The 25,509-nt window shown below is 40.9% G+C and overlaps 2 protein-coding genes across 6 annotated transcripts in view; one reads left to right on the top strand and one right to left on the bottom strand.

Moving 5' to 3' along the window:
• Positions 1–25,509, top strand: part of elp3 (elongator acetyltransferase complex subunit 3) — a 34,560-nt gene that overhangs the window by 583 nt on the left and 8,468 nt on the right. For 4 of the 5 annotated variants that reach the window (XM_047387731.1, XM_047387733.1, XM_047387732.1 and 1 more), the window contains exons 1-9: positions 170–345; positions 601–700; positions 3,600–3,738; positions 4,429–4,499; positions 5,261–5,324; positions 5,505–5,573; positions 9,621–9,775; positions 17,940–18,101; positions 18,201–18,327. In XM_047387731.1, coding sequence (XP_047243687.1) covers positions 324–345; positions 601–700; positions 3,600–3,738; positions 4,429–4,499; positions 5,261–5,324; positions 5,505–5,573; positions 9,621–9,775; positions 17,940–18,101; positions 18,201–18,327 — 909 coding nt within the window. In that variant the 5' untranslated portion in view covers positions 170–323. Of the gene's footprint in view, positions 1–169; positions 346–600; positions 701–3,599; positions 3,739–4,428; positions 4,500–5,260; positions 5,325–5,504; positions 5,574–9,620; positions 9,776–17,939; positions 18,102–18,200; positions 18,328–25,509 lie in introns of those variants that run through there. The other variant, XM_047387734.1, reaches the window with a different exon arrangement.
• Positions 16,991–25,509, bottom strand: part of si:ch211-63o20.7 (Serine/threonine-protein kinase pdik1l-B-like) — a 33,677-nt gene continuing 25,158 nt past the window's right edge. Inside the window, exon 4 of the mRNA XM_047387740.1 lies at positions 16,991–17,272. Within this exon, the coding sequence (XP_047243696.1) occupies positions 17,223–17,272 (50 nt within the window). The 3' untranslated portion in view covers positions 16,991–17,222. The remainder of the gene's footprint in view (positions 17,273–25,509) is intronic.

The following is a 25,509-nucleotide window of genomic DNA, read 5'->3' as shown; positions in this document are numbered from 1 at the left end:
GCTGTATGCAAACGAGATTAAGACATTTTCATCACAATACGAACCCCCGCTAGCGCTTGTTATGCAACTAAGACATGCTTATAACTCCAGACGGCTAATATAATAATGGTAACATTTTTAAAACAGTATAAGAACAGCTTATCAAGCTTTACAGTGAAATACACGAGTTTACGTCATTTTACGGCGGTCTCTGCTGCGGTACGGCAGAATTAGTATGCTCGTAACGTGGAGTTGTTTACTACTGGCTTTAATTAACAGACATATGTTTACGCTTTAATAAAGAGCAGTTTGTCTGAAACCTGACAGAGTGTCCACGGAGTGATATGGGGAAGCTAAAGAAAAAGAGTGAGTATGTGGTGAAATGTGTTAAATACTTGGAATTACTTTCAAATTAGCCAGGCTGGTTGTAGCTTGTTGCTAATGCTAACCACTATCTTGCCTTCATAGGGAACTAAATGACACTCTGAGTACTCAGATCTGTTTTATTAAGTAATGTGACTTCCCCTGCCACCAGCTCCTATATAAACACAAAGTTATTCTAAATGGATCACATATTCGATCCTTTCATCTAAATGGATCTGGGTCTCTGCTGGTTTCCAGGTGATGTCAGCCGAGCTGAGCTGATGATGATGACTATCGCTGATGTGATCAAGCAGCTAGTTGAAGCTCATGAACAGGGCAAAGACATCAATCTCAACAAGTAAGGATTCTTAAAATTTTTTATAATAAACAAGAACCATTCACCCGCTATCAGCTTTCAGCTTCTATGGGTCACAATCTAAAAGTGTTTTGTACTTTTGTATTCAACCCACTTTACTCTAATACCCCCAAACCAAATCTAATGTCTCCAACTGTTGCCCAACTTGTGTGTCATTTGTTCTCAGTGGAAATCAGGCTGTTCTGTGAAGGCATCAAATGTTTGTTTGGGAACATTAGTGAACAAACAGCATCCCAAACACTAAAGAACACAGCAGACAAGTGCTTCAAGTTGTGAAGAAGCTCAAACCAGAGTCGAGTTGGGGACACACCACACGACTTTCATGGTCTTCACAGATTTTGCAAAGACTAGGTGTCCATGCTAACAGATTTGTTACAGCAGATTAGAGTTTAATGACTGAACAGCTGTGCCTGCTGAGGGATCATAAACCAGAAAACTTATAAAACCAACTAAAGCCAACTGAGCGCAACACATTTTCGTGGAAACTCTCACGAGGATGACAGTTTATAGGAACAAACCTACCAGTAGGTTCCTAATTTTGGATGGCAAAAAACTACTCCCAGCTGCTGTTGTGTCCCAGTCTCTCTTTTCATTGACTGTCATCAACACATGTTTGCAGTTGGATTGGTGATCAGTTCAGGCTACCTGACTGCTTCCAAATCTGCCTCAAACAATTGAGACATGTTTGAATGCAACTGAGGTAGGGATGGGAAAGTTCTCCTTACAGAGTAAAATTGTCACCTCTTCTAACACTAACAGATTTTTGGGCCAACTCGCCCTTCTTATTGGCCACAACTACTGTAGATTGGTGTGAAATGGGGGAAAAAAGTGGTTTATTAGCACAAAAACTACAGTCTGAGATGTGTTTATAGCAAGAATGTGACTCCTGAAATGCTTCCATCCCCTCAAAACTCTTAACTGCCATTGTTACTTTGTGTTGATATGTAGAATTGTTATTATAAATTATATAAATCAACATTTTCATGTGGTCTAAGATGTTGATGATAAAATCTGCATTATCTGAGATGCTTCTTCACCTGCAGAGATATGCTGAATATTGTTGGACCACTTGTTTGCTGAGTATTGGATTATCTGCACGTTGTTGGACGTCACTGTGCCCCTCCAATGGCATCGGCCATTTTGTACCCAGGACAGCCCGCTCCTACATATCCCATCGAGCATTGCGACTGATATGACTGGACGTCCCCAGTCTGACGTCACAGGGTGCTATATAGGAGGCGCTCATGTTTGAAAACTCGCCTTCTGCTAGAAATCGGTCTGGCGATTGAAGCGCGTCACTTTAAGAGAAGAACTCTTTGCAGAGTTCATTCATTCTCTCTCGTTGGACAACGAACCATTCATAACTGAAGTTTTTGGACTAAGAAGGCCAGAGATTTCACTTTGCCGATCGAAGACGTGAGTTAACACGTAACTGGAGACACGGAGTTTCGGAGAGACGAACCGCTACCGTGTTTCATTTTCAAGTCGACTTTGATGGTCAGATCATATTTTTTCCTTTTTGTCAAGAAGACCAAAGGACAAAGACTGACCGTTCCCCTGAAGTTAATTGTGGACGCACATTAACTTAACCCCACTTTTCCTCGCTCGAATTCCCTCACTTGGAAGAAGACGACACAAGTAAAACCCATCTTTTATTTCTTTATTAGAAGGCCTGGGCAGGGTCAGAGGTTGTAGAAGCGATCAGAATTGCTGGTTAGGATCTCATGTGTTCTGAATAATATGTGCATGTAACCTTGCTTGTTGAAACTTTGATGTGTTATGTAATATCGGGATCCGCCGTGTCCCCCAGAGCTGTCTGTGTTTACTATCTGAACACGGGTGCGTTGCAAGACTGGACTGTTAAGACAACCTCATGGTAAAATTCTCCATTTTACCTTTGTCTTCAATCTCACTGTGCTAACTTGCCGCCAGAAGTTATCAATCCTTTGTGGTCAGGAGTTAGGGGGGAAGTTTTATGATCAGAAGACCATAAGGACAGTCGGAGCTGCGCTCCAACCCCCACCACTCATATTCCCATCTTCCCCCCTTTCATATCCTCTCCCTTCATCTGTTGTGCCATAAACTGCTGGTTGACTCAATACATACCCACTACCGTTTGTTGATTTTGCTTATTTAGATGTGTTTACCCCTGTGTTTGTAGAATTTTGCATGTTGAGTAGGTGAAAATTAATAAATATTCACATAGATAAAGAGAGAGCGTTTGGTGTTTCATTGTGTGCAAAAAGTGATGTGTCAGTCAAAATAAGGTTCAAGTTCCACACGTTTCGGCAGAAACGGTCGATTAAACAGTGACATCTCCGGCAATAGTTATTAATTATTACGGAGTATTTAACGGTTGTAATTGTCAGAGGCGTCGAGCCACAATTACAACACTAGAAACATCTCTGGTCTAGATTCGTAAATGAGGATTTATGGTTAAGAAATTGATTTTGTCAGATTATGATTTGTAATTATAATTATTGATCGAGATTATTCAATCAATAATCATAAACCCAACAATAAAAATGAACCTAATCTGGGATTGTACAACCAAAATATTTCAGCAATCAAACAAACTACTTCAGACATTTGGTTCCTATGTGGAATCAGAAAGTAAAAGAAGTAATACTTTAAAAAAAATATATATATTAAATTAATCAGTTATTCTACTTCATAATATAACAGTTTAAACCATCTTTAATCAGCCCTGCGCTTCCGAGAAGTTTTGCTTTGGTTTAAAAAAAATGAGGCAATAAGAAATTTGGGCAGAATTTGATCTACTCTTCTGGTTCCTTGTAGGAAGACTTTTGGTCGTTACCTTGTTTGACCTCTGCTCTTCTTGGTAACCCAACATAATGTCTTTCATGTTTTTCTCTTTCAGAGTGAAGACCAAGACTTCGGCTAAGTATGGACTTGAGGCCCAGCCCAGATTGGTCGATATCATTGCAGCTGTTCCACCACAGTACCGCCGTGTTTTGGTGCCCAAACTCAAAGCCAAACCTATCCGCACTGCCAGTGGGGTGAGTGACACACACTGTTCTTATCTGTCCCTTTTTTTTGTTTTGGATTTCTCTGAATCTTTGTATGCATTCCAACAAAACACATAGAATAAATTTTCTGAACACACACACTGCAGGTACAGTAAATAGTTTTAGTTCAGATTTTGCTTTTGTTAGTGTCGATATGAAAAAAAACTGTTGTGGTGAAAGAAAGAGCTGAGCCAAGATGCAAAGCTCCAGACTGATGGAGGACGCGAGCCCGGTGGACACCGTAGATGCAGCTAGAGATCATTTCGTCTCCTCTAAACGCACGGCAACTTCAGAACTGATACACACTTCCTGACATGAGTAGCATCCATGTTTACTTTCATAAACACAGTGTACCGTATTTCCTAGATTAGACAGACACTGGAGGATCATTGGGTGGCGCTGCTTTGTTTGCAGCAGTGGACCTGTGCTGCTGTTACTGTCTTTGTTTACACGGTTTCACATTGTCACACTCGATCCGGGATCCCGCCTCCCCTTTTCATCAGTGACCACCATCTGAGGTGGTGCAGAGGTTGGTTGACTTTAACCCCACATTCCATGTCAACACTTTAAGCTGCGCAGATCACTGATTGGAAGTGTGGTTGGAAAGGGGTTATTAGCACTTAAAAGTTTCATCACTAAATGAAAACAAGCAAATCTTCAGTGTTTGTGTCTCTGTCACAGATCGCAGTTGTGGCTGTGATGTGCAAACCACACAGATGTCCTCACATCAGCTTTACAGGAAATATCTGTGTGTAAGTATTGCTTTTTAATTAATTTTTACATTGCACAAATTACATGTAGATGTGACTGCTCTTACTAATGTAAAAATCCAAAACACTGACTTTTAGATAGCTTCAGGTATTTTCAAGGGCTTTTTTGTTTCCTCTGAGATGTCTCTGAGTAATTACAAATAGGCTTTAAAGTTGCAGTAGGGAGTTATCAGGAAACCGTGGACTTATTAGCCTGAAAGTTTGAACAAGCACTCCTTACAGGTCGCTCCCCTTTATCTGTGCTGTGCTATAGCCCTCCCTCCGCAGACATTCCTCCTGGCTCTGATTGGTTGTTTCTGATCGCGAGCTGAGCTCTTATGTATTTTTGCAAGTAGCAGTAGGACCACTGGGAGGAGCCAGAGGAGCTTGATCTTTTTTTTAAGGGGGAGTGGTGGCCTAGTTGTTAGAGAGCACCTGGAGAGGCCACAAATGCCCTGGCTCAAATCCCACAGCCTGCCACTCTGGGTCCCTGAGCGAGACCCTTAGCCCCTGAATGCTTCCAGGGCACAATGGCGGCCCACTGCTCCGTCAGGGATGTGTTAAATGCAGAGGATAATTTCTCATTTGTGAGATCAATAAAGCCTAAATTATTATTATTATTATTATTGTTTTCTTCACAGATCATCTGTCTCATATTCTACTGTCAGGACATAGTGACAGGTTTACAAAAGTTACCTACAGCAGCTTTAAGGAAGGCTTGCTATTTGGTTTCGTAATGTTATGTTTCTTTGTAACTTTGGCAGCTACTGTCCTGGTGGACCAGACTCTGATTTCGAGTACTCCACACAGTCGTACACTGGCTATGAGGTGAGGCTCTAGTGTTCCATCTGTTTGCCAGTAATTCCTTTAGTTGACAACTGGACATTATTTAAGACCCATTTAAATATCTTTGGGAGTTTTTTCAGTAGTTTGATTTAGTGGGTAGAACTTACTGAATGATTTTGATTTTTTTCTTTCTTTTATTGTTTCATTTGTGTTTTCTAAAAGCCAACATCCATGAGGGCGATCCGAGCTCGCTACGACCCCTATCTACAGACCAGACATCGAGTGGAGCAGGTCAGTGACCCCCAGCGCTCTATAAACATGAAGTGCCTTTCACGAATATTCACACCCTTTGAATCCTTCATATTACAACCACAAACTCAATGTATTTTATGTGATGGACCAACACTTATACATGCCGTGCATATATATTCAGCTGCCTTTACTCTGATAGCCCTAAATAATATCCAATTGCCTTCAGAGGGCATGCAAATAGGGTCCAACTGTTTGTTTATGATCTCAGAGGTTTGTTAGAGTACATTAGTGAACAAATGGCATCATGAAGATCAAGGAACACAGCAGACAGGTCAGGGAGAGAATTGTGGAAAAGAGGTTGTTAAGTTTCACCAAGTGAAACCCAGCGATGGTGAAAGATTGAACCTTTCATTATCCCACAATGGAAAGGGTGTCACAATTGCAAGTGTACCAAAACATAGCTGTCAACTGACAGGCTGAAAAAGAAGAGTATTAATAAGAGAAGCAGCCAAATGACCCATGCTAACTCTGGAGGAGCTTCAAAAATCTACAGCATAGGTAGAAGCATCAGTCTACAAGACAATAAGCTATGAAGAGGATGTGGGAAAACATGTGGAAGAAGACCAAAATTAAACGTTTTGACCAAACCAGAACCGATTGTGTGTGTTAAAAAACTTTCAAACAATTCAAGTTGAAACAAATTGAACTAATATTTGGTCTTTGGGAATATTGGTCCTCGGCGAGGACAGAGAAGCTGGTCAGAGCCGACAGGATGTTACAGGCTGAAAAAGACTTGAGACAGAGGGTCACCTTCTTAAAGGACAGCAACCCTAACCAGTCAGTCAGAGCCGCAATGGAATGGTTTAGATCAAAGGATATTCCTGTGTTGACCTAGTTAAAGTCCTGACCTAAATCCAATACAGAACCTACGGCAGGATTTGAAAATCGATGCCTAGAGGCTCTCCATCTGGTATCTGAGTCTGAGCAAATTTGTGGAGAAGAATGGGCTAAATGTCATTCTGTAAATTTGAAAAGGAGGGAGAGACAAACCCCAGTATAAGGTATCGACACAGAAGCAGAGCTGAATTCAAATGCACATCAGTCTTTTCAGGCTTTTATTTGTAAAAAAATAAAAAACAGTTTGGTTTTTCCTTCTCCATTATGATCATGCACTCTTGTTTTGGGCTTTCACATAAAATCCCAATACAATTGACTCAGGTTGGTATTTGTAACATGTAACCCAACAAAATGGAACCAGTTCGATGGGTATGATTAGTTTTGTGAGGAACAGTATGTCTTTTTAATGGCCAGTGAACATAGCAGAGCATCATTTTACACTTGTGACACCTCACCATCTGTCTGCGAACTGCAAAATAAACATGACGTTTGGTCACAAAACACCAGCAGCTTTGACAAATCCGCCTCAGCTGTGATAACATTACTTCTGGGAGTTGATCATGTGTTTTACAGACTGTAATGAGGGTCATAGCTTACATCACCCAGCTAAACCTTAATTACAGTAATTTAGAAATGAATGGCCACAATGTCTCTGGTGCATCAGAGCAGATCAATTCATTAAAGCACCACCATAATTGTTCAGAGGCAAGGCTAGCTGATGATGAAGAGCAAACAACAAGATGATTTATGTAGAAATCTGTGTCCTGTTCATGTTTTTGTACCTTCAGACATTTTAGTTTTGTGCACAAATATGTAGAAATGAGGCCGATGATTAGAGGCTGTAGTATTTATGTGAACTTTGAACTGAACTAAGGTGGGTGTGTTTTTTTTATTCCCCTGATTGTACTTGACCTTTACTGAACACAGTCTCACTTTGGCGGCATTAGATGGTCTTCTGTTTGGGTGTGAATTGCAGCTGTACTTTCAGCCAATCAGCTTGTAGGAAAGAGTTGCACTAAATCCCTTTGAGAGCAGAATCTGGTTGTGCTCCGCTCACCACACAGACAGGGTCGTCTAAACGTTGTTTGCTTTCTGGGAACCCGTTATTCATAAAATGCAGGTTTTCCCCTCTTTTAAACTTGAATTAAAACTACAATTCCCATTAAGACTTAAAACCTATGTGGAGTTTTCTCTGCAGACCCGTGTTTAAATGCATCCTTCTTTCTTTAAACTTTGTATTTATGCATACAGACAAATTACCAGTGCCGATAGTGGAGATGTTTATATAAAATCACTTTGCTTGTACTGCTTTTACCTTGACAGCTACTAAAACTACAAGTGGAGTGGTATTTCAGTCTTACTCCAGACCTTTTCTTTTGCAATCTGACAACAAAAACTGAATAAAACATATGATTAAGATAATGCCACAAATACCTAAAAAAGCAACTAAGACCAGAACTAAATGCAAATGCTATGTGAAGCTGCAGTTCATTTTTCTGATTGAAACATAAAGCCATCTACCAGCATTCACAGTTGAGGACCAAATTATTAGTGAAATTTTAAAGATAAGTTTAAAAAATAAAATTAGAATGAAGTATTCTTTGTTCAGAGGAAGAATTTTTCAACAAAAATTTGCAAACTTGTTTTCTTTAGAAAGCATAAATTCATTATAGTTGCTTGCACACAGTAACAAAACAAGTTCAAAAGTACAAAAATGACCAGGGTTATTAGCCCCATAGAAGCAGACCTTCTTATGAATCATAACATGAACTGATGTGCAATGATGTGCTTTAACTCTGCGATGCTCAAAGCTTGTAAAATCCAGTTAAAACTGCTAGTTATCTCCAATTTACACATCATAAAAACCTCAGTCGGGCAAAGGGCTGCCAGTCGAGAAAGCATCATGCCACAAACAAAAGAAATCAGTTTAAAAGAACTGTTGAAGCTCATAAAGCAGAAAAACGATAAAGTTATTACAGCATCAGAAGAAGAAGAAGATTGAGATGTATTCTCAAGAAATCCAACGAGAGCCACACTGATCAAGAATGGCTTCAAAGAGCCTAAAAAGAAAACTGTTGATGATGTTGCTAAATATTCTTGTTTTATTCAAACACTGGCGAATGAGTTAGCCAATTCAGGAATTGTAGTCCCAAACACGATGATCTCCAGATTTCCACACAGGAATGAACTGTGAGACCAAGACAAACCCTAGCTTCTGCAAACGAGACACCTCAAAGCCAGACGAGGCAAGCACATTTCAGCAACAAGACAATTCAAAGTGCTTTACGTGAGACTCCAGGACAGCCTGGAGACGTATTATGCATAAAGAAGCATGTGCTTTGGTAAGATGAGACAAAACTAGACATTGATTATGTTTAAAGAAAGAAGAAGGAGGTCAACAGTATCCTCACAGTGCAACACAGCGGTAGCTGAATTATACTGTGGAAACGCTTCACTCCATCTTGAAGATGGATAAGAAAACCTAAAGCAGTCAGAAGCACAACTGGTTCCAGGTCATTGCATTGTTCTCTAACATCACAACAGCAGAACATGAAGTGACGGCTGTTGACTGGCCTACACAAAGTCCTCATGTGAATCCTATTACACAGCTGTGGGATGAGCTGAACATGAAGGTCAGTGCTGGAAAGCCATTAGAACTAAAGGAGCTTGAGAGATTTTCCACAGAGGATTGTTCAGGAGACGTGTCAGAGACTTGTTGGAAACTACAAGAAGTGACTGCAGGCCATTATCCAGCAAGAAAAAGAAAATGCACATGATGAATAATCATTTTGACTCTGGTAGTTTTTCGGGGATAATTTTCCTAAAATGAAATAATGTAAGCATCCAAAATAAAACCAGCATCTTTAAAAAGCTGCATTAGGGAAAAACTTTCAAATCGACAACCTTTTCATCAGAGGGGGTAATTATTTTGTCCTCAACTGTAATATGTAATTGTAAAAGACCACATAAGGAAAAAAATAATAAATAAATATGAATTGGTTTATAGTGGTCTGAACATGTAGGCAATCTATAAGTACCTCTTGCAGACTTGAAGGACAACCCCCGTTTTGGAATAAAAGCTTTATTTTAGAGAGCCAGCAAACATCACTGCATTTATTCATAATCCTTACAACTGGTTAAATCTGTCAGTATGACCAAATAGCTTGAAACATTGCATTCTATCTGCAGCTGAAGCAGCTGGGCCACAGTGTCGACAAGGTGGAGTTCATCGTGATGGGCGGCACCTTCATGGCTCTCGCCGAGGAGTACAGAGACTACTTCATCAGGAACCTCCACGACGCCCTGTCAGGGCACACCTCCAACAACGTGGCTGAGGCCGTCAGGTACTCTTCCTGTCTGTGTGGTTTTCTGTGTCTAACAGCATCAGTGCTGAATGTGAAGTCTGCCGTTGGTCTGACACAAATGTAGAGAGGCAAAGATCAGAGGTTTGTGGCTAATATATGGTTCTAATAAAGCTTTTACCTGCCGATACGACTTACAGCCACTCTAGATTTCTCTTTAAAAGCTTTATTAAAATAAAATATAGGAACGGCAAAGCAAGAGGAGTGGCTGGAAAACAGGGTTGTTTTTATTTTAAACCAAAGGGAAATTATCATATAGTTGACCTTTTTAAACTGTCTTTAGCATCTCATATTAGGAGTTAGAGGTTATCTCTAGTCTTCCTAGAGATGTAGTCCTTACCTTACCTCCATCCATCTGTCTGCCTCTCTACCGCTTATCTGACATCGGGTTGCATGGGAAATGGGTCCAGGAGGGAAACCCAGACATCTCTTTTCCCGGAGACCTTCTCCAGCTCATTCTGGGGGATAACTAGGCATTCTGAGCCCCTCACTCTCTCTTTGGCTGAGCCCGGCTACCCTCAGGAGGAAGCTCCTCTCAGCCGCGTATATCCAGGATCTTGTTCTTTTGGCTTTGAATGTCTTGTTACTGAAAAGTGCTATATAAATAAACTTACCTTACCTTGGTCACGATCTCATGACCATAGGTGAGAGTCAAAATGTTGATGGACCAAATCGAGATGTTTTGCTTTTTGACTCAGTCTTTCTTACCCACAACAATCTCCCGCTCCATCCTACCATCACTGGGGAACAAGACACCAAGATACTTGAACTCCTTCACTTTAAGCCAAGCCTGAACCCCAACCCTGAGGGAGCAGATCCCCTTTTTCCAGTTGTCAGTCATGTCTTCTGATTTAAAGAATCTTATTTTCATTCCAGCCTAAAACTTTGCTGTGAACTGTTATAGTTCATTGTGAAGGTCATGGCTTGATGACGACAATAGAATCAGATCATCTGCAAAAACCAGAACATTAGACACTGAGGTTCCCAAATCAAACACCCTCCTCTCCAAGACAGTGCCTTGAGTTCCCGTCCATGAACAACACAACCTGGATCAGCTACAAGGGGAAGCTTGGACGGAGTCCAGCCCGAACTGAGAAGAGGTTTGGCTTTGTGTCAAAAATATAGGCACAGCTCTTGCTTTGGTTATACAAGTACCAAATTGTCCTTAAAAGCAGCGCCCCTCACAGAACACCTTGGGAGATTTCATTCTTAGTCATCTCAGATCCCCGAACAAACTTGAAAGATCCCCTTAGCATGACCATGAGAGTAAAGATCAGCCTCACTGTTCCACAACCAGGATGAAAGCCACACTGGTCCTCCTGGATCTGAGGTTCTCCAGTCAGTTGGAGCCTCCTTTCCAACACTCGTACCTTAACTCTGAGATTTCCAAAAGGCTGCCAACATTTCCGAATCCAACATGTGTCTTGACAAACGGGTTGAAAGCTCTAAAGAATAAACCAGAGAAAGTTTGGTGTACTCTGTTCAGCCTATCCTGGTATCTGCTAAAAGTCTCGCTCTCTCGCAGCCTAAATGAACAGTCGTCACGTCAGTTTTCTTTTAAATGGCTTTTTGCTTCCTCTGGCTTTAAACACCTGATACTGAAAATGGCTAACTGTGAGTCTACTTCACTCAGTAATGACACCCACACCAAAGAGGGTTGTTTTCAGTGGAACGTTTTAGCGCTTAGTATGCTACATTCATCGATTGGAAAAAGACAGAATTTTAGAGTTTCTGACCGGTCCAATCAGGCGGTTCCGTTAACCAGCTGATTTCTTAGTTCATTTTACCAGAAACGACAACGATTACGTCTTGATTCCTAAAAACTTTGTTTAAAAGCTTTTTTGTTGACATTTTATGTTATTCATTTCTGAGGATGTGCACAACTGAGGGTTTTCTGCTTCTGCAAAATGTCGTTTATAACCTGTCTGCTAAAGTGAACATTACTATCAATCATCTAGATGGCGCCATATGTTGTTCTAGATCCTAACAGATGTTCCCTACTTGGTGTCTCCCTTACAAGTGCAGCTTTTAAAAATGTGTGAAAATAAACATGATAAACAAAGTAGAGGAAGACCTTAAGATGCTATTTAGTTTTCTTTCTCCAGTTACCTTAAATTTAGGGTGAAATATTCTCTCTATATTCTTGATTGCATGAAGCTCGTCTGTATGTAACAACAGGGCCACTAGAGGGTACCATTTTACTATACATCAGCGGTGTCAAAAGTGCAGTCCTCAAGTGCCAGTGTCCTGCGATTTTTTGATGTGGCCCAAGTCCAACACACCTGATACATGTCCTCATGCACTCAGGTTCTACCGAGTCCTGCTAATGACCTAACCATATGATTCAGGTGTGTTGACACAGAGACCAGGGAACAGTTTCCTCAATATTGATCAAACCAGAGTAGAAAGGTTTGGCTAAAAAGCACAGAACCACGTTGGCCTAAAAACTACATGTAGCCAAAAAGGATTTAGTAGCTTTTATATTTCAAGTCAATACAATATTTTGCCAGTTGTCCCTGATGCCCACACGTTACAGGTCTCTGTTTCATCTCCCTATTACTCTTTTTTGCTAAAATCTATACACAGGTACATCTCAGAAATTTAAAATAATATGAAACAGTTCAATATTTTTCATTTTCAAAAGTGCAACTCGTATATTATATAGATTTATTACCCATAGAGTGAAATATTTCAAGCCTTTATTTGTAGTAATTTGGATGATTATGGCTTCCAGATAATGAAAACCCAAAATCCAATATCTCAGAGAATTAGAATACTGTGGAAAAACTAAAACATGGAAAACTCTTGGTGTCACACACTAATTAGCTAATCAACTCAAAACACCTGCAAAGATTTCCTGACCCTCTAAATGGTCTCTCACTCTGGGTCAGTAAGTGAGACAATCATGGTTGAGTGGAAGGCAAAATTGTGAAAACAGAAAATGTGGTAGGAAAAGGTGCGCCAGCAACAGGATAACTACAGCTTTGAGAGGATTGTCAAGCAAAATCCATTCAAGATTTAGGAGGAGCTTCACAAGGAGTGGACTGTGGCTGGAGTTAGAACATCACGGGCGACTATGCAGAGATGAATCCTACGCATGAACAAACAGCATCTTAGCTGGGCAAAGAAGAAAAAGAACTCGACCATTGTCCAAAGTCCTCTTTTCAGATAAAAAGTGTGCATTTAATTTGGAAATCAAGGTCTGGAGGAAGAGTAGAGAAGAACTGAATTTACGTTGCTTGAGGTCCAGGGTGAAGTTTCCACAGTCAGTGATGATCTGGGCTGCCACGTCATCTGCTGGTGTTGGTCCACTGGGTTTTCTGAAGTTTACAGTGAATGCAACCATCTATCAGAAACATTCACGCTTCATTCTGCTGATAAGCTGTATGGAGATGCTGATTTCATTTTCCAACAGGATTTGGTACCACGCATCCACACTGACAAAGGTACCAAAAGCTGGTTCAATGTCATATTCTAATTACAAACACGAGGTAACACTCATTATTTTAGAAATAAATTGTGATGTTTCCGATGTCAAAAACATCACATCATTTTTTGGCCATCTGGAGGCCCGTCTACGGGCCCCCGAGGCTTAAGGGGTTAATATATTAGCTACTACAAAAATACATCATCTGTGGGCCTTTAGAGTAAATCCAACTGGTCAAATATATGACGTAAGATATAGTAAGAGTAAATGCATGACATAAAAATATAATATTCTACCAAATATGGTGTAACAGCAGTCCTTAATATCTGTGATGTTGCAATGTTTTCCTAATGTTATGCTGCCCTAAAAAAAATCAGAACAGGCACGAACGCAACTAAAATGGTAAATGGACTGAACGTATATAGAGCTTTTCCAGTCATACAGACCGCTCAAAGCGCTTTACACTAGAGCCACATTCACCCAATCGCACTCACTAACGCAGATTGGTAGGCAACTTGAGGTTAAGTGCCTTGCCCAGGTGCACATCGACATATGGCAGGAGAAATCGAACCCACAACCTTCTGATTGCAAGACGACTACTCTTTCTACTGAGTCGTCTAAAAGAGCCGTCAAGCACGGGGTGGAGGTGTGATGATGTGGGCTTGTTTTGCAGCCACATGACCTGGGCACCTTGCAGTGATTGAAGTAGACATATTCTGGTGTCAATTCTGAGGCCATCTGGGTATCAGCTAAGCTAAAACTTGGCCTAAATCGGGTCATATAAGCAAAGAATAGGGCAGATGTGTGAGACAGAAAATGAGGGATTGCAGCTAACGGTGGTTCTTTCAGCTGTTTAATCATCGCTGAACTTAGGTTTCTATGCACAGCTTTTGACTTCTTCTTTGTTTGATTTTTTATAATTTATTAACTAGTGCACCACAGGTCATCCTGGGATATAGGGTGCCATCTCCATACCCTCATCTCTTGAAGGAAGCCATTGAGAATGCGGAAGGGGGAGATAAAGTGAGGCCACTCTCCTTAAGTCCTATTCGCTTACTTCAATCGATTCCTTTCTAGCTGAGTTGGGGGAGCTTTGAATGAAAATCAGACACGCTTCTGCTCAGTATGGACGGACTGCAACTTTCAGCAGGCGTTTCATTCAAGTGACCGGGCCAAATAAGGGCTCTTTTTATCACAGGAATGAAAAGCCCACTAGCTGGTTTGTCAAAAGGAGCCATTTCCTTTTCTAAAGCCTAATAAGACCAAAAAGCCTGGTTTATGTGAGCATACATTTCTCTTTTGTTACACATGTGTGTCTGTCATTGAGTGTGGGAGCCAGCTCACAGGTGTGTGCCTTAATTTGCCCTACTTTGCTGTCGTCATGCTTTATTAAGGCACCATGATTGCAGTAATTGTGGAGAGCTGCTTGGTTAGGATAAGACTTGGCTTGGCTGGAAAGCGCTCCTGCTCCAGCGTGAGTGTGTGATAATTGCAATGTTTGTGTATCGAAGAACCGCGAGAGGCCTACGTCTCTGCCTCTCGCCGCAGGCGCGCTGCTCTTGATCTGATAGAAGCAGTGAGATACCTCGAGATAATCGCCTGAGATAATAGACTTTTTATTGATACATCTCCCACAATCTGTGGAGCACAAACTCTTGTAATTAGAGTAAATCAGCCAGCAGATTGTGAAAGATGGACATTTATTGCCAGCAGATCCAAAATAAGAGGGAAAAGGGGCAGGCGTGAGGGGAGCTAATGGTCATTGGAGCAGCTGGAGTGGAGAAAATGGCATCTAGCTTAGTTGCTGAGATGACATGTCTCTTGTTGTTTTTGTGATTTTGATCAGCAGGTGTAATAACTCTGAAAGTGGTACATGAGTCAGATCCAGGCTAGATGAAGCTGAGAAGGCTTCTGTCTTGAGATTACCTTTAGAAAGAACATCATAACAAACTGGATTTCCATTCTGTGTGATAGGTTCTTGGACCATTTACTAAGTTTATTAATCAGTAATACATTGTTAAACCAGAGTCCAAATTCAAGCTCGTCCATGTCCATTTACCGTACTTGCTCTAAAGCAGTCCTGTTGGCATAGTTCTGTTGTTTTTAATTACACTTTTTAACCATTTGGAAATAATTGTTGCTCTCTTTCCAGAGAAATATATACGTGTCTTTTCTGACTGAATTCAGCCACTCAACAGTTTGTGTCCTCAGTACCTCCCAAATATAACTCTTTTTATTCCCATGTTTTCTCCTACAGGCTTCAGTCTGTTTTAATGGGATTTCATGCAACAAACCAACACAAAGAAGAGCATAAAGTGGAAGCAAAAGAGTGTTTGAATTTTTAAAAAAATAACTGGAAGTGACTCACGTGTGTTTTCAGCCCCCTTTATTCTAATACCCTTAAATAAAATATAATGTGGCTAACTGCCTTCCAAGGTCACCTGATTCATAGTCTGCCTGTGTGTGGTTTAAATTCAGTATCAATGCAGCTCTTCTCTGAAGGTTTGTTAGAGAACAATGGATAACAAACGGCATCATGAAGACCATGGAGCACAGCAGACAGGTCAGGGAGGAAGTCGTAGAGACGTTTGAAGCAGAGTTAGATTATAAAACAATATTCCAAGCTCTGAGCATCATGATCCTCCGCCTAAACTGACATGTTTGGCAAGGAGAGCATCAATCAGAGCAACAATCATGTGCTGTGGCCAGATGAGACCAAATTCTTCCTATGGGTTAGAATGGCCCAGTTAAAGTCCAGGGCTAAATTGAATAGGGAATCTATAACCATACCATAATAATGATACATTTTGTGTTAAAATATTAGATGTGGCAAAATGCGAAAGTATTCATACAGAGTATGAATACTTCTCATAGGCAGTGTAACAGCAGGCGGACAAGTCTAGCACACTCCCTACTTTTCTATGAAGCCATACTGTTGGACGTCTGCAGACTGGGTTCTGGTTCTGTTCATTTAGGATAAGCAGAGACGTCCTGGGAAAAGACGTCACTTGGATGATAGCCTCTACTATTGCAAAAGCAAGCCCCTCTTTAGGCCAATACTGAAAAACACTGAAGCTGGTATCACAGAACCAACGTGGTCGTGGTGTACAAGTCATCTGCAGTGATTTGTAACGCTACACATACAACGTGAGCCAGCCATCTCCCTCAGTGAAAGTAAACGCCTTCAGAGCTGCCTTCCTCCTGGGAGGGTTACCTCTGCTGCTGCAGCTGCTGCTCAGAATGAATTCTCTTTGCGTTCCTTTATGCCTTCCTGGTTGCAAAGTGCATATAGCATCACATCATCACACCCTTCTACAGCAATTTCATCGAACAGCAACACAATGACCTTTTCAGCCATGCAACTACCTCCTTGGAAGACCATTTACTCAATTTTGACTGGGGTCGACATTTCAGGCTCTGCATTCAAGTGTTTGGTGAACGTGTGTTATGTTTACCACATCTCCAAACTAGAACCTCCCGGCCACAGCGGGCACTGGTCTCTTCAGCTGATCTTTATCGGTGAAAGCTAGAAACCTGTAATCCAGAGCAACCAGCTCTCAGCGTGGGCTCCTGGTGGTCGTTTCACCACTCTGGAATTCCATACTTTTGCAGCCTTGGTCTTTTCATCCCGGCCTTTTTCAGAACTTTCGCACCTTATTTGGACAACCTATGACTTACAGTAGACATAGATAATTGCTAGATAAGTGACGTCAGTAATGTCTTTCAGCAGGAAGTCACTTAGAAGCCAAGCATAGGTGTCAGAACACATTTAATGTACTGTAGCATTTGACAAATTTACAAATAGTGACTTTTGAGGTAGCTCGTCCAAATGTTCTTGTACCAGCTCCACCAGGATGGGGTGTTTGTGTTCTGAGATGCTGGATACTCACAGGGTTGCTTCAGGGGACATGATCGGCCTGAACGGCTGGATGAAGTGGAAAAAAAGGCCCAGAAGGTTCTGGGAAGTTGAGGTCAGGAGAAACAACACTCAGGAACCCAAAGTCAAAATGAGCCAGCATTCAGCTTGAGTTGGGTAAGCAAGAACCAGTATCCTGTGGAGTAAAGAGAAGATATCGAGTTAGAGCCACACTGTAAGCAGCTCTGTCAAACCAGTGGCACCATTTATTCTCAAACCATGAACCAGTTTTTGATATTCAAAATATCCAACTACAGTGATGTCTGTCTGGAAGGTCACTGAGAAGGTCGTGTTTAGCTTTATTTTTTAGGAGCTACAGGAAAGTCCATAATGATTCATACCCAGAATTTTAATTCATATTACCCTGTAAAACACCTAGAAATGCACATTAAAAAGTTAAATGCTATGATTTTAGCATTCATTCATATTCCTGAATTAAGCATTGAACTCTGTATAGAGTTAAAAACATGTCTTATTTAACTTTTAAAAAGTTGGGTCTTTCATCTTTCTAGCATTAATGTGTCTTTAATGTGAGGTTAGTGTTAACTATCTGGGTAATGAGCCGTTTCCATACACAGGATGCAAATTGATGTTGCTAAATGATGCCTCCAATATTTCCTGTTCTCTTTCAACCCTCAAATATTTATTCTCATTGGGACCAAATGGTCAAATTAAAAAGTCATTACCATGTCACAGGAAGAGAGAAGTTTAACAAAACAATCCAAAGACACAAGGCGGAGAATCAAAAGCAGCCCAAGTTACGTGAGCGATCTCTTTCTGTCTCTCTCTCTCGCTCGCTGCAGGTACTCGGAGCGCAGCAACACCAAGTGCGTGGGAGTCACGATAGAGACGCGGCCAGACTACTGCCTGAAGCGCCACCTCAGCGACATGCTGAGCTACGGCTGCACCCGCCTGGAGATAGGAGTGCAGAGTGTTTACGAAGACGTGGCCAGAGACACCAACAGGTTAGCATGTCTGCTGAGGAAAGCAGTCAGAACAGGAGTTGTTTTTCACTTTGATAAAATAATCCAAGTGGGCTTTCTCCACATTTCTCCTTTCTTCAGAGGCCACACAGTGCGAGCTGTGTGCGAGTCTTTCCAACTGGCAAAGGATGCTGGCTTTAAAGTTGTTGCACACATGATGCCAGACCTGCCCAACGTCGGCATGGAGAGGGACGTGGAGCAGTTTATTGTAAGCACATATTCATTTCAGATGATCAGCTTGTACTCTTTGGGTGTGTCTGTACCAGCTTTGCACATCTACACACTGACATTTGTACCCATTCTTCTTTGGAAAATGGCTCAACGTCTGCCAGATCAAAAGGATAGCATCTATAAACATTAATTTTCAATTATTACCCCATATTCTCAGTTGGATTTAGGTCTGGACTTTGACTAGGTCATTGCTTGTCCAGTTGAATGTGACCCTCTTCCTCAATCCCAGCATATAAAAGATTTATCTTCCAGGATGGCCCTATATTTAGCTTTATACATCTTCCCATAAACTCTGACCCTTTAACTTGTCTCTTTTTCCAAGTCACACATCCCACAGCATGATATTACCATTACCGTGTTTCACTGTGGAGATGGTGTGTTCAGGGTGATTTGACTTACAAGAACTGCCACATCTAGAGCTGGCACAAATGGGAAAATTCCAAGAAAGTCATGTAATAGATTCAGCTTGATAATAAGAGCTTGTTTTTGTTCAACATTAAACAGAGAAACATGTGGTTGAGGGTTCTAAAATATCTGCTCAGACTTAAATAATTGTCCTTATCAATCTTGGTGCTGGTAAATTGCAAACACGGCAAACATCCTATGAAGAAGAAGAAGAAAGCTGTATTTTTATGGCAATATTACACAAAATAAATTCATAGTGTATTTGTTTTTTTAAATTCAGGTTATTTCTGCTGCTACTGGAGACTTTTAAAGCCTGGGTCTGTACAGAGTATGGGTGATTTTGTTTGTTGACCTTCATAAATAAATGTGTGTGGACGTTCTTTCAAATGCTAAAAGTCTGATTTAATGACAGAGGTGTTCATGCAGTATTGGCACTAATGAGGACAAAAAGGAGGACAGACATTAAACAGTCTGACAATGCATAATTCACTACGTGTTTTAACACTGGACTTAAATCCACTAATGAACTCTGGCTTACTGGTCTCAATGCCCAGCAGTGATTTAATATGTTCTGAAGTGTTGCAAATAGTTGTTTTTTTTCTTGGCCAAAGACTCAGGACTTTTTTTTACTGAAGCAAATAAAGTGCACGAATATGACTGCTGTATATGGCGGTGAGAAGCTGAGGACAGAGAGGGCAGAATGTTTGTCCGCTGCAGGGACCACATTTACTCCCACCTCTGGTAAAAATAGGCAGGAAGCCTTAAAATACATGTGTGCTTTAAAGCAGGGCGGGGGGTGTTGATGTCTGTGTTGATTTGGCCATATGTTTGGATGACCCAAAGATGAGCCATCTCCAGTTTTCAGGCCGAGTCTAACAGATTTTTATTTGGTATTCCAAGAATTCTGGATGCCATGCTGTCTAACAAGGTTCCAGGGGGTTTTGGATGAGAAACAGCCCCACAGTACCACAGATCCTTCACCGTACCTAACAGTGGGCATAAGATGCTTTTCTTAATCTTCAGCATTTATTTCACACCAAACCCACCTGGAGTGTTTGTTGCTTAAAAGTTTAATGTTGGTCCCGTCTGACCAAAGCACCCAGTTCCAGTTAAAGTGAAACTAGAGTTTAGCAAACTCCACATATACCTCCCCTACAATCTTGCTCATTGCGTCTGTTGTCAAAATAAATATGGGTCCTCGTCTAGCCTGGTGGCCTATGGCTAAAATAAATGGGTCTCTGTGTCGCATCATATTTATACCCCAGGGAAAAAGAAAGTTGTAGATTACTAAATAGTTCTTATGTTTTCTTTTTTATCAATATACAAAAGTGACATATAGATTAAAAAAGTATTTTTAAAGAATTTTACTTTTTGCTGATCTTTATTATGGGTGCCAATAAATATGGCCGCCACTGTAGATATGAGCACAGTTAATTACATGTAGAGCTATTAAAAGTGTTTTATGCCTGATTTTCTTTTTTTTAATGAAGTGATCCCTGAATGATCTCATGTTTCCACTGATTTGCTGGCATGGGATCAATAATCTGCCACATTATTTAATGTGATAAAGTTTATCACTACAGATGGTGGGAAGAGGGTGATTTTGGGAACAAATCAGTACACACAGATCTGAATCTGGTCTGGGTTTTATCCACTGTTTTAGTGTCCAGTTCTGGTTGGAGATGATTGAAATTTCCATTGGATCACAAAGATGCTGTGTGCTGCTGGTCCAAATCACCAGCCCACCTCAGCTTCAGAGATCAGACAGCCGCTTGCACATAAGGAACGTCTTGGTTTTGATTTGGGGAGAAAAGGGAATAACAATCCTGGAAGATCCTCCAGGGGAAAATGTGTTGGATGATTTGTATTCCACTCATGTTTAAAATTTTCTGTCATTCATTAGAGCATATATAGTAACAAAGATGTGTACTCACTGGAGTTATTTGGTTTGTGCTCCAGTTTCAGTTTCCTAACTCTAAAAAAAGTCATTCCAGTACTTTTTATTAGCTAAATTTAAGCAAACTAAAATGATGTCACCTTTGAAACAAACCTCCAGGCTAAAAATAGCAGGGAAGCGACGCATCAAGTAGATCATTAAGTTTATTGTTTGTGACATCCATAATCATACCTTCTTCCTTTAGTCGGCATCTGACTGCGTCACCAGCACTTACCTCGCAGCAGTGTAGCAACAAGTAAGTCCTACATGTGGCATCTTAAAATAGCAGAGCAAAAAGCTGTGAGTGGCACCACAGCCCGAACTGTGATGCGGCTCGATGCAACATCCTGTCAGATGTCTCTCAACAGCGGGCTAGCTTTCCCTGCTCTGATTAGAAACAGCTATAATGTGAACGTGCAGTCAGGCAGGGTCCCCTCCTAGAAGGCCAGACTGTAGGATGTAAATGAACAATCGGTTTCAAGCAGCAGGTGCTGCCGCCTCATTTGAGAGATTTTTACTGGTATACAAATAAAATCAAGTAATTAAAAGTAGGAAGAGGGGGAGAGAATGTGCTTTTTTGTAATTGGTACAGGTGAGATTTTTGACTCATTGTCAGTCATTTTCTCATTTGAATAGGTTTTATGTTAAACGATTTTTTGAACAGTTGTGTCTCCAACGGGGTAACGTATCCCAGAAGTTTTCAACTTGAGTTTTTTATGTGTAATTTAAGAAACGTCAAGAAACAAGAGATGAACATTCATACCTGATGCAGGAAAATCTGCATCAGGTATGAATGTTCATCTGCATTAATCTAGAAAACTGACAGACTGTGCGTGTTTGGTTTTATTGAACAACCATGGCCCAAAATTTTATGCGATGGTGTTTGTGAATGTCGCGATCATAATTCACTGCAAAACAAGGATCCCAGATAGCCTGTAGTCTATCCAGCTGCTGGAAAAACACTTGAAATTCAGAACATCTTAATGTCATAAACAAAAAGCGTCACCAAACGTATAACTGGCATAGAGACCCTAAATGCATGGTACCTATTACAGTCCAAACAGTTCTCTGCGATATTGCAGTTGTGTACAGTAGCGGCAAACAAAAAATGTATGATAAATTGTGCTGCCCTAATGTTTACAGCCTTGTTCCTGCAGCAGCTCTGCTTCAGTTCACAGAAAGAAGGCAGGGACACTACAGTGATTTTTCTTCTCAGTTCCCCTCATTGTCCTCTGCAGGACCCTCTTGTCTACAATATTGGCGCTGAAGTATAACAATGCCAGTAGTGAACATACATAAGAACATAGTGCCTTCAGTTTTTGCTTTAGCATGAAAGGTTTAATGTATAAGGAAACATTTTCAGAGTGTTTTTGTCCTGGTAGAGAACAGTCAGCTAACTCCATGCCTTTACATTTAAATCATCAGCAAAGAAAGGCCTTATCTGAAATCATGCTATCAGTTTAATTAGCAGACTGATCGTTATTAACCCCGTCACACTGTTACAAATCAGCCTTTCATTTCAATGGCCTTGGAAGACATGATGCCAAAGGAAAATGCCCCTCCGACATTGCCTCCCAATGCAATTAACTGTGTAGCATACACATTTGATCACCAGGGGAGCTGGGCTACCATGGATAAATTGCCATAGATTGGTTATGGTGAAAAGAACATCACCTCTCACACCTGCTACACAATCGACACAACTGCGACTTAAATATTGCAACACAAACTCCATGGTAACACCACATCATCTCATACTTGAGTTGGAATATATGTCATCACTTCCTGTTTGATTGATTTCACTCTGGAACACTCCTAGAGCAATGAAAGTTATTTCATACACTATTCAGGACAAGAGCGACACATATTTCAAAGATGTGACAGGACTTGATGTTCCATGAAATCCTCTTCATTCCTTCTACACTTTTTTTAAAACGGCTACATATATGGCAAGATAGGAAGCAGTGTGACAGCAGCTTCTAAAAGACTGAAAGATTTGTTACAAACCATTGTCTTCTTGAGCTAGAAATGGTTGCCTTCAAAGAAATGTCAGCAGCCATCAGCATCAAAAAGTCCTCACATGTAAGAAGCAGTGAAGAAGGGTTCAGGACGTCCAGGAATCTAGAGCATCCTCCAGAATAGTGCCATCCTAATGTATTGTGACATTTTGTTGCCGCCAGTGCAGTGCTTGCTCAACATCGACGGCAGATGGATGGGAGTTTATCTTTATGCACAGGGAGAGAACAACTTTTGTGCAACCTTGTGTCAAGAAGGTCAGCAAAGAATCCACTTCTGTCCAGGAAACAACAATGATGGACAGCAGAAGACAGGTGGAAGTGCGTTTTTTTTTCTGATGAATCTTTCTGATTGTTTAGGACATCTGGAGATCATTTGTCTTGGAAGGGAAAGGTGAGAGTAACCTGTGTAATGGGGTTACATCTCCAATGAAGTGGACCTGCTCACAATTCTATTCAGGAAAACCACCATGGATAAAGAGTGGGATGAAAAAATATCTTCTAAATTAACCATCTCTAACAATCCAGGAACAATTTGGGATTGATTCGTCTAGTTTTCAGTATAACCGAGTACTGCGTGACAAGACAATTGTGATGAAGAATCTCAAAGATCAGAATATCAGAACCAAGGGCCATGGAACTCACCAGATCTTAACCCAACTAAGAAACTGTGGGTAAAACAGGCGGATAAACAGAAGCCACCATACTGTGATCTCCTCCGAGAATTGGTCACCGCCAGTCTGGACTGAACTAGAACTTGATATCCATCATGTGAGCCAGAACTGCAGAAGTAATGAAAACAGGACATTTACTCTTCAAGTCAAGAAAACCCTTGAAAATGTATGAAATAATTTAAGTATTCTTCAGCATACAATAGAAAACAAATCTATTTCTGTCACCACCAAAACCAGGACATGGAGATTTAAATGGGTTTTTATCAGTAGCCTTTTTGCTCAGAGGCAAAGAAAAAGTAAAGAAGGAAATTAGAAAACTGCCTAGAGCTAGTTTGTGTGTTCATAAACAACTTTCTCAGACTTATTCATGCATGATATGGATCAGTTTGTTGTAGAACCACCATGCTACTTCATTCAAACCAGTCATGTCAAAGTGTCTGCCTTCTCACATATTTGTTGGATTACCTGTTTGTGTTTGAGTGTATTTGTGTGTGTGTGTGTGTGTGTGTGTGTGTGTGTGTGTGTGTGTGTGTGTGTGTGTGTGTGTGTGTGTGTGTGTGTGTGTGTGTGTGTGTGTGTGTGTGTGTGTGTGTGTGTGTGTGTGTGTGTTCAACGAACGTGTGTCTAATAGTAATATGAAGGGTAGCTGCAGGTCGGCACAGCTCGGGGAAGCAGATTAAATTTGTTGTTGACCCTCTTCCTTTCTTCTCCTGTAGCATTTCCTCTGTCACTTGTCCTCTAGACTTGTTTTCTTCCTCTGACGCTCCATATTTCCTGTCTATTTGTTTGCAAAGTTTTCTTTCTTCTCCTCTCTCCCTCACCTCGTCCTTATCTTTTCCCCACTCCAGTCGTAAATTTTGCCTTCCCTCCTGTTTGATCAGTCTCCCTGCTCTCATCCTTTTGTCCTCTTCCAATCACATCGCCTTCCTCTCTGCAGCTCTCCCTCTTCTTTTCTTATCCTACTGACACTTGGATTATACAAGTTGTCTGTGATTCCCCTTTGCTCCTCTTCACCATATCTAATCTTCCATGGCATGCTGCCTGCCATCAGGAGTGAGGGGGGAAATTCACTGTTTCGTTACAAATGTTCACTCCAGGAGCCAAAAGTGGAGCGACGTGGGATTTTGAGTCAATGGTGTAAAATTTATCTCCCCACCATTATACACGGGGCATCCAGGAGTAGTTGACAGGTTGTCAGGGGAACCAAATTAGCCTGCGCTAGAAGATTTCCAGGTTCTCACTGCTGATGTCAAATGGTGGACGTAATGCAGAGGAAAGGTGAAATAATACATGTGAACTCTTGATAATAGCTATATTTTGGCCATACATAGCACAGAGTGCAATAAAAGTAATACACCAAACATTGAGTTGAAATGATTTTGATATTAGGAATTTAGAAAATTCAATTTTTATCTCTGCATCTTAAAGGGATAGTTTGTATAATAAAACCCTAACCTTTTTTTCTCACTTTAATTTAGACTTTTCTTGTTTAAGGTCAGTTAGGTTTACCAAAGTTTTTTCTATTTGATAAATCCCAGGGTAAACAAAGAATTGTTAATAACGTTTTCCGATGTTTATATACATTTCCTTAGTATTTGGTAGAAGTGCCTGTAAAACTATAGGATTTGGGCGTCCTTCCACAGGCTTCTCCCAATAGTTTAAAGAAAGTTTTAGCCATTCCTCTGACAGAACTTTCTCTGGGACTGATCTCAGGGTTCTGTGATGGCTGCTCCAAAACATTGACTTTGTTGCCCTTAAACCACTTTGTAACTAACTGCCAGCAGGCTGAGGATCATTACTTGTTGGTGCCCAAGCTTTAACTTCCTGATATCTTTAGATGTTGCTTCGAATTTTCAACATAAGGTTCTTTCATCATGATGTCATCTATTTTGTGAAGTGCACCACTGCCACACCCGTACTTCACAGTTGGGAGGGTGTTCTCAGGCTTGCAAGCTTCCCCCTTTATGTTCTAAATGTAACATTGGTCAATTTAGTCAAACACTTTCATTTTAATGACATCAGATCACAGGAAATGTCTCCAAAAAAATGTAATAGTGACTTCTTCCTCTTTGAGTGGCCTTTCAGCTCATGTAGGTACATGATTAATTTCACTGAGGACATTGACACTC

Source organism: Girardinichthys multiradiatus, chromosome 15, assembly GCF_021462225.1.
Source record: "Girardinichthys multiradiatus isolate DD_20200921_A chromosome 15, DD_fGirMul_XY1, whole genome shotgun sequence".
Taxonomy (NCBI): domain Eukaryota; kingdom Metazoa; phylum Chordata; class Actinopteri; order Cyprinodontiformes; family Goodeidae; genus Girardinichthys; species Girardinichthys multiradiatus.
This window is presented reverse-complemented; position numbering and strand designations above follow the sequence as displayed.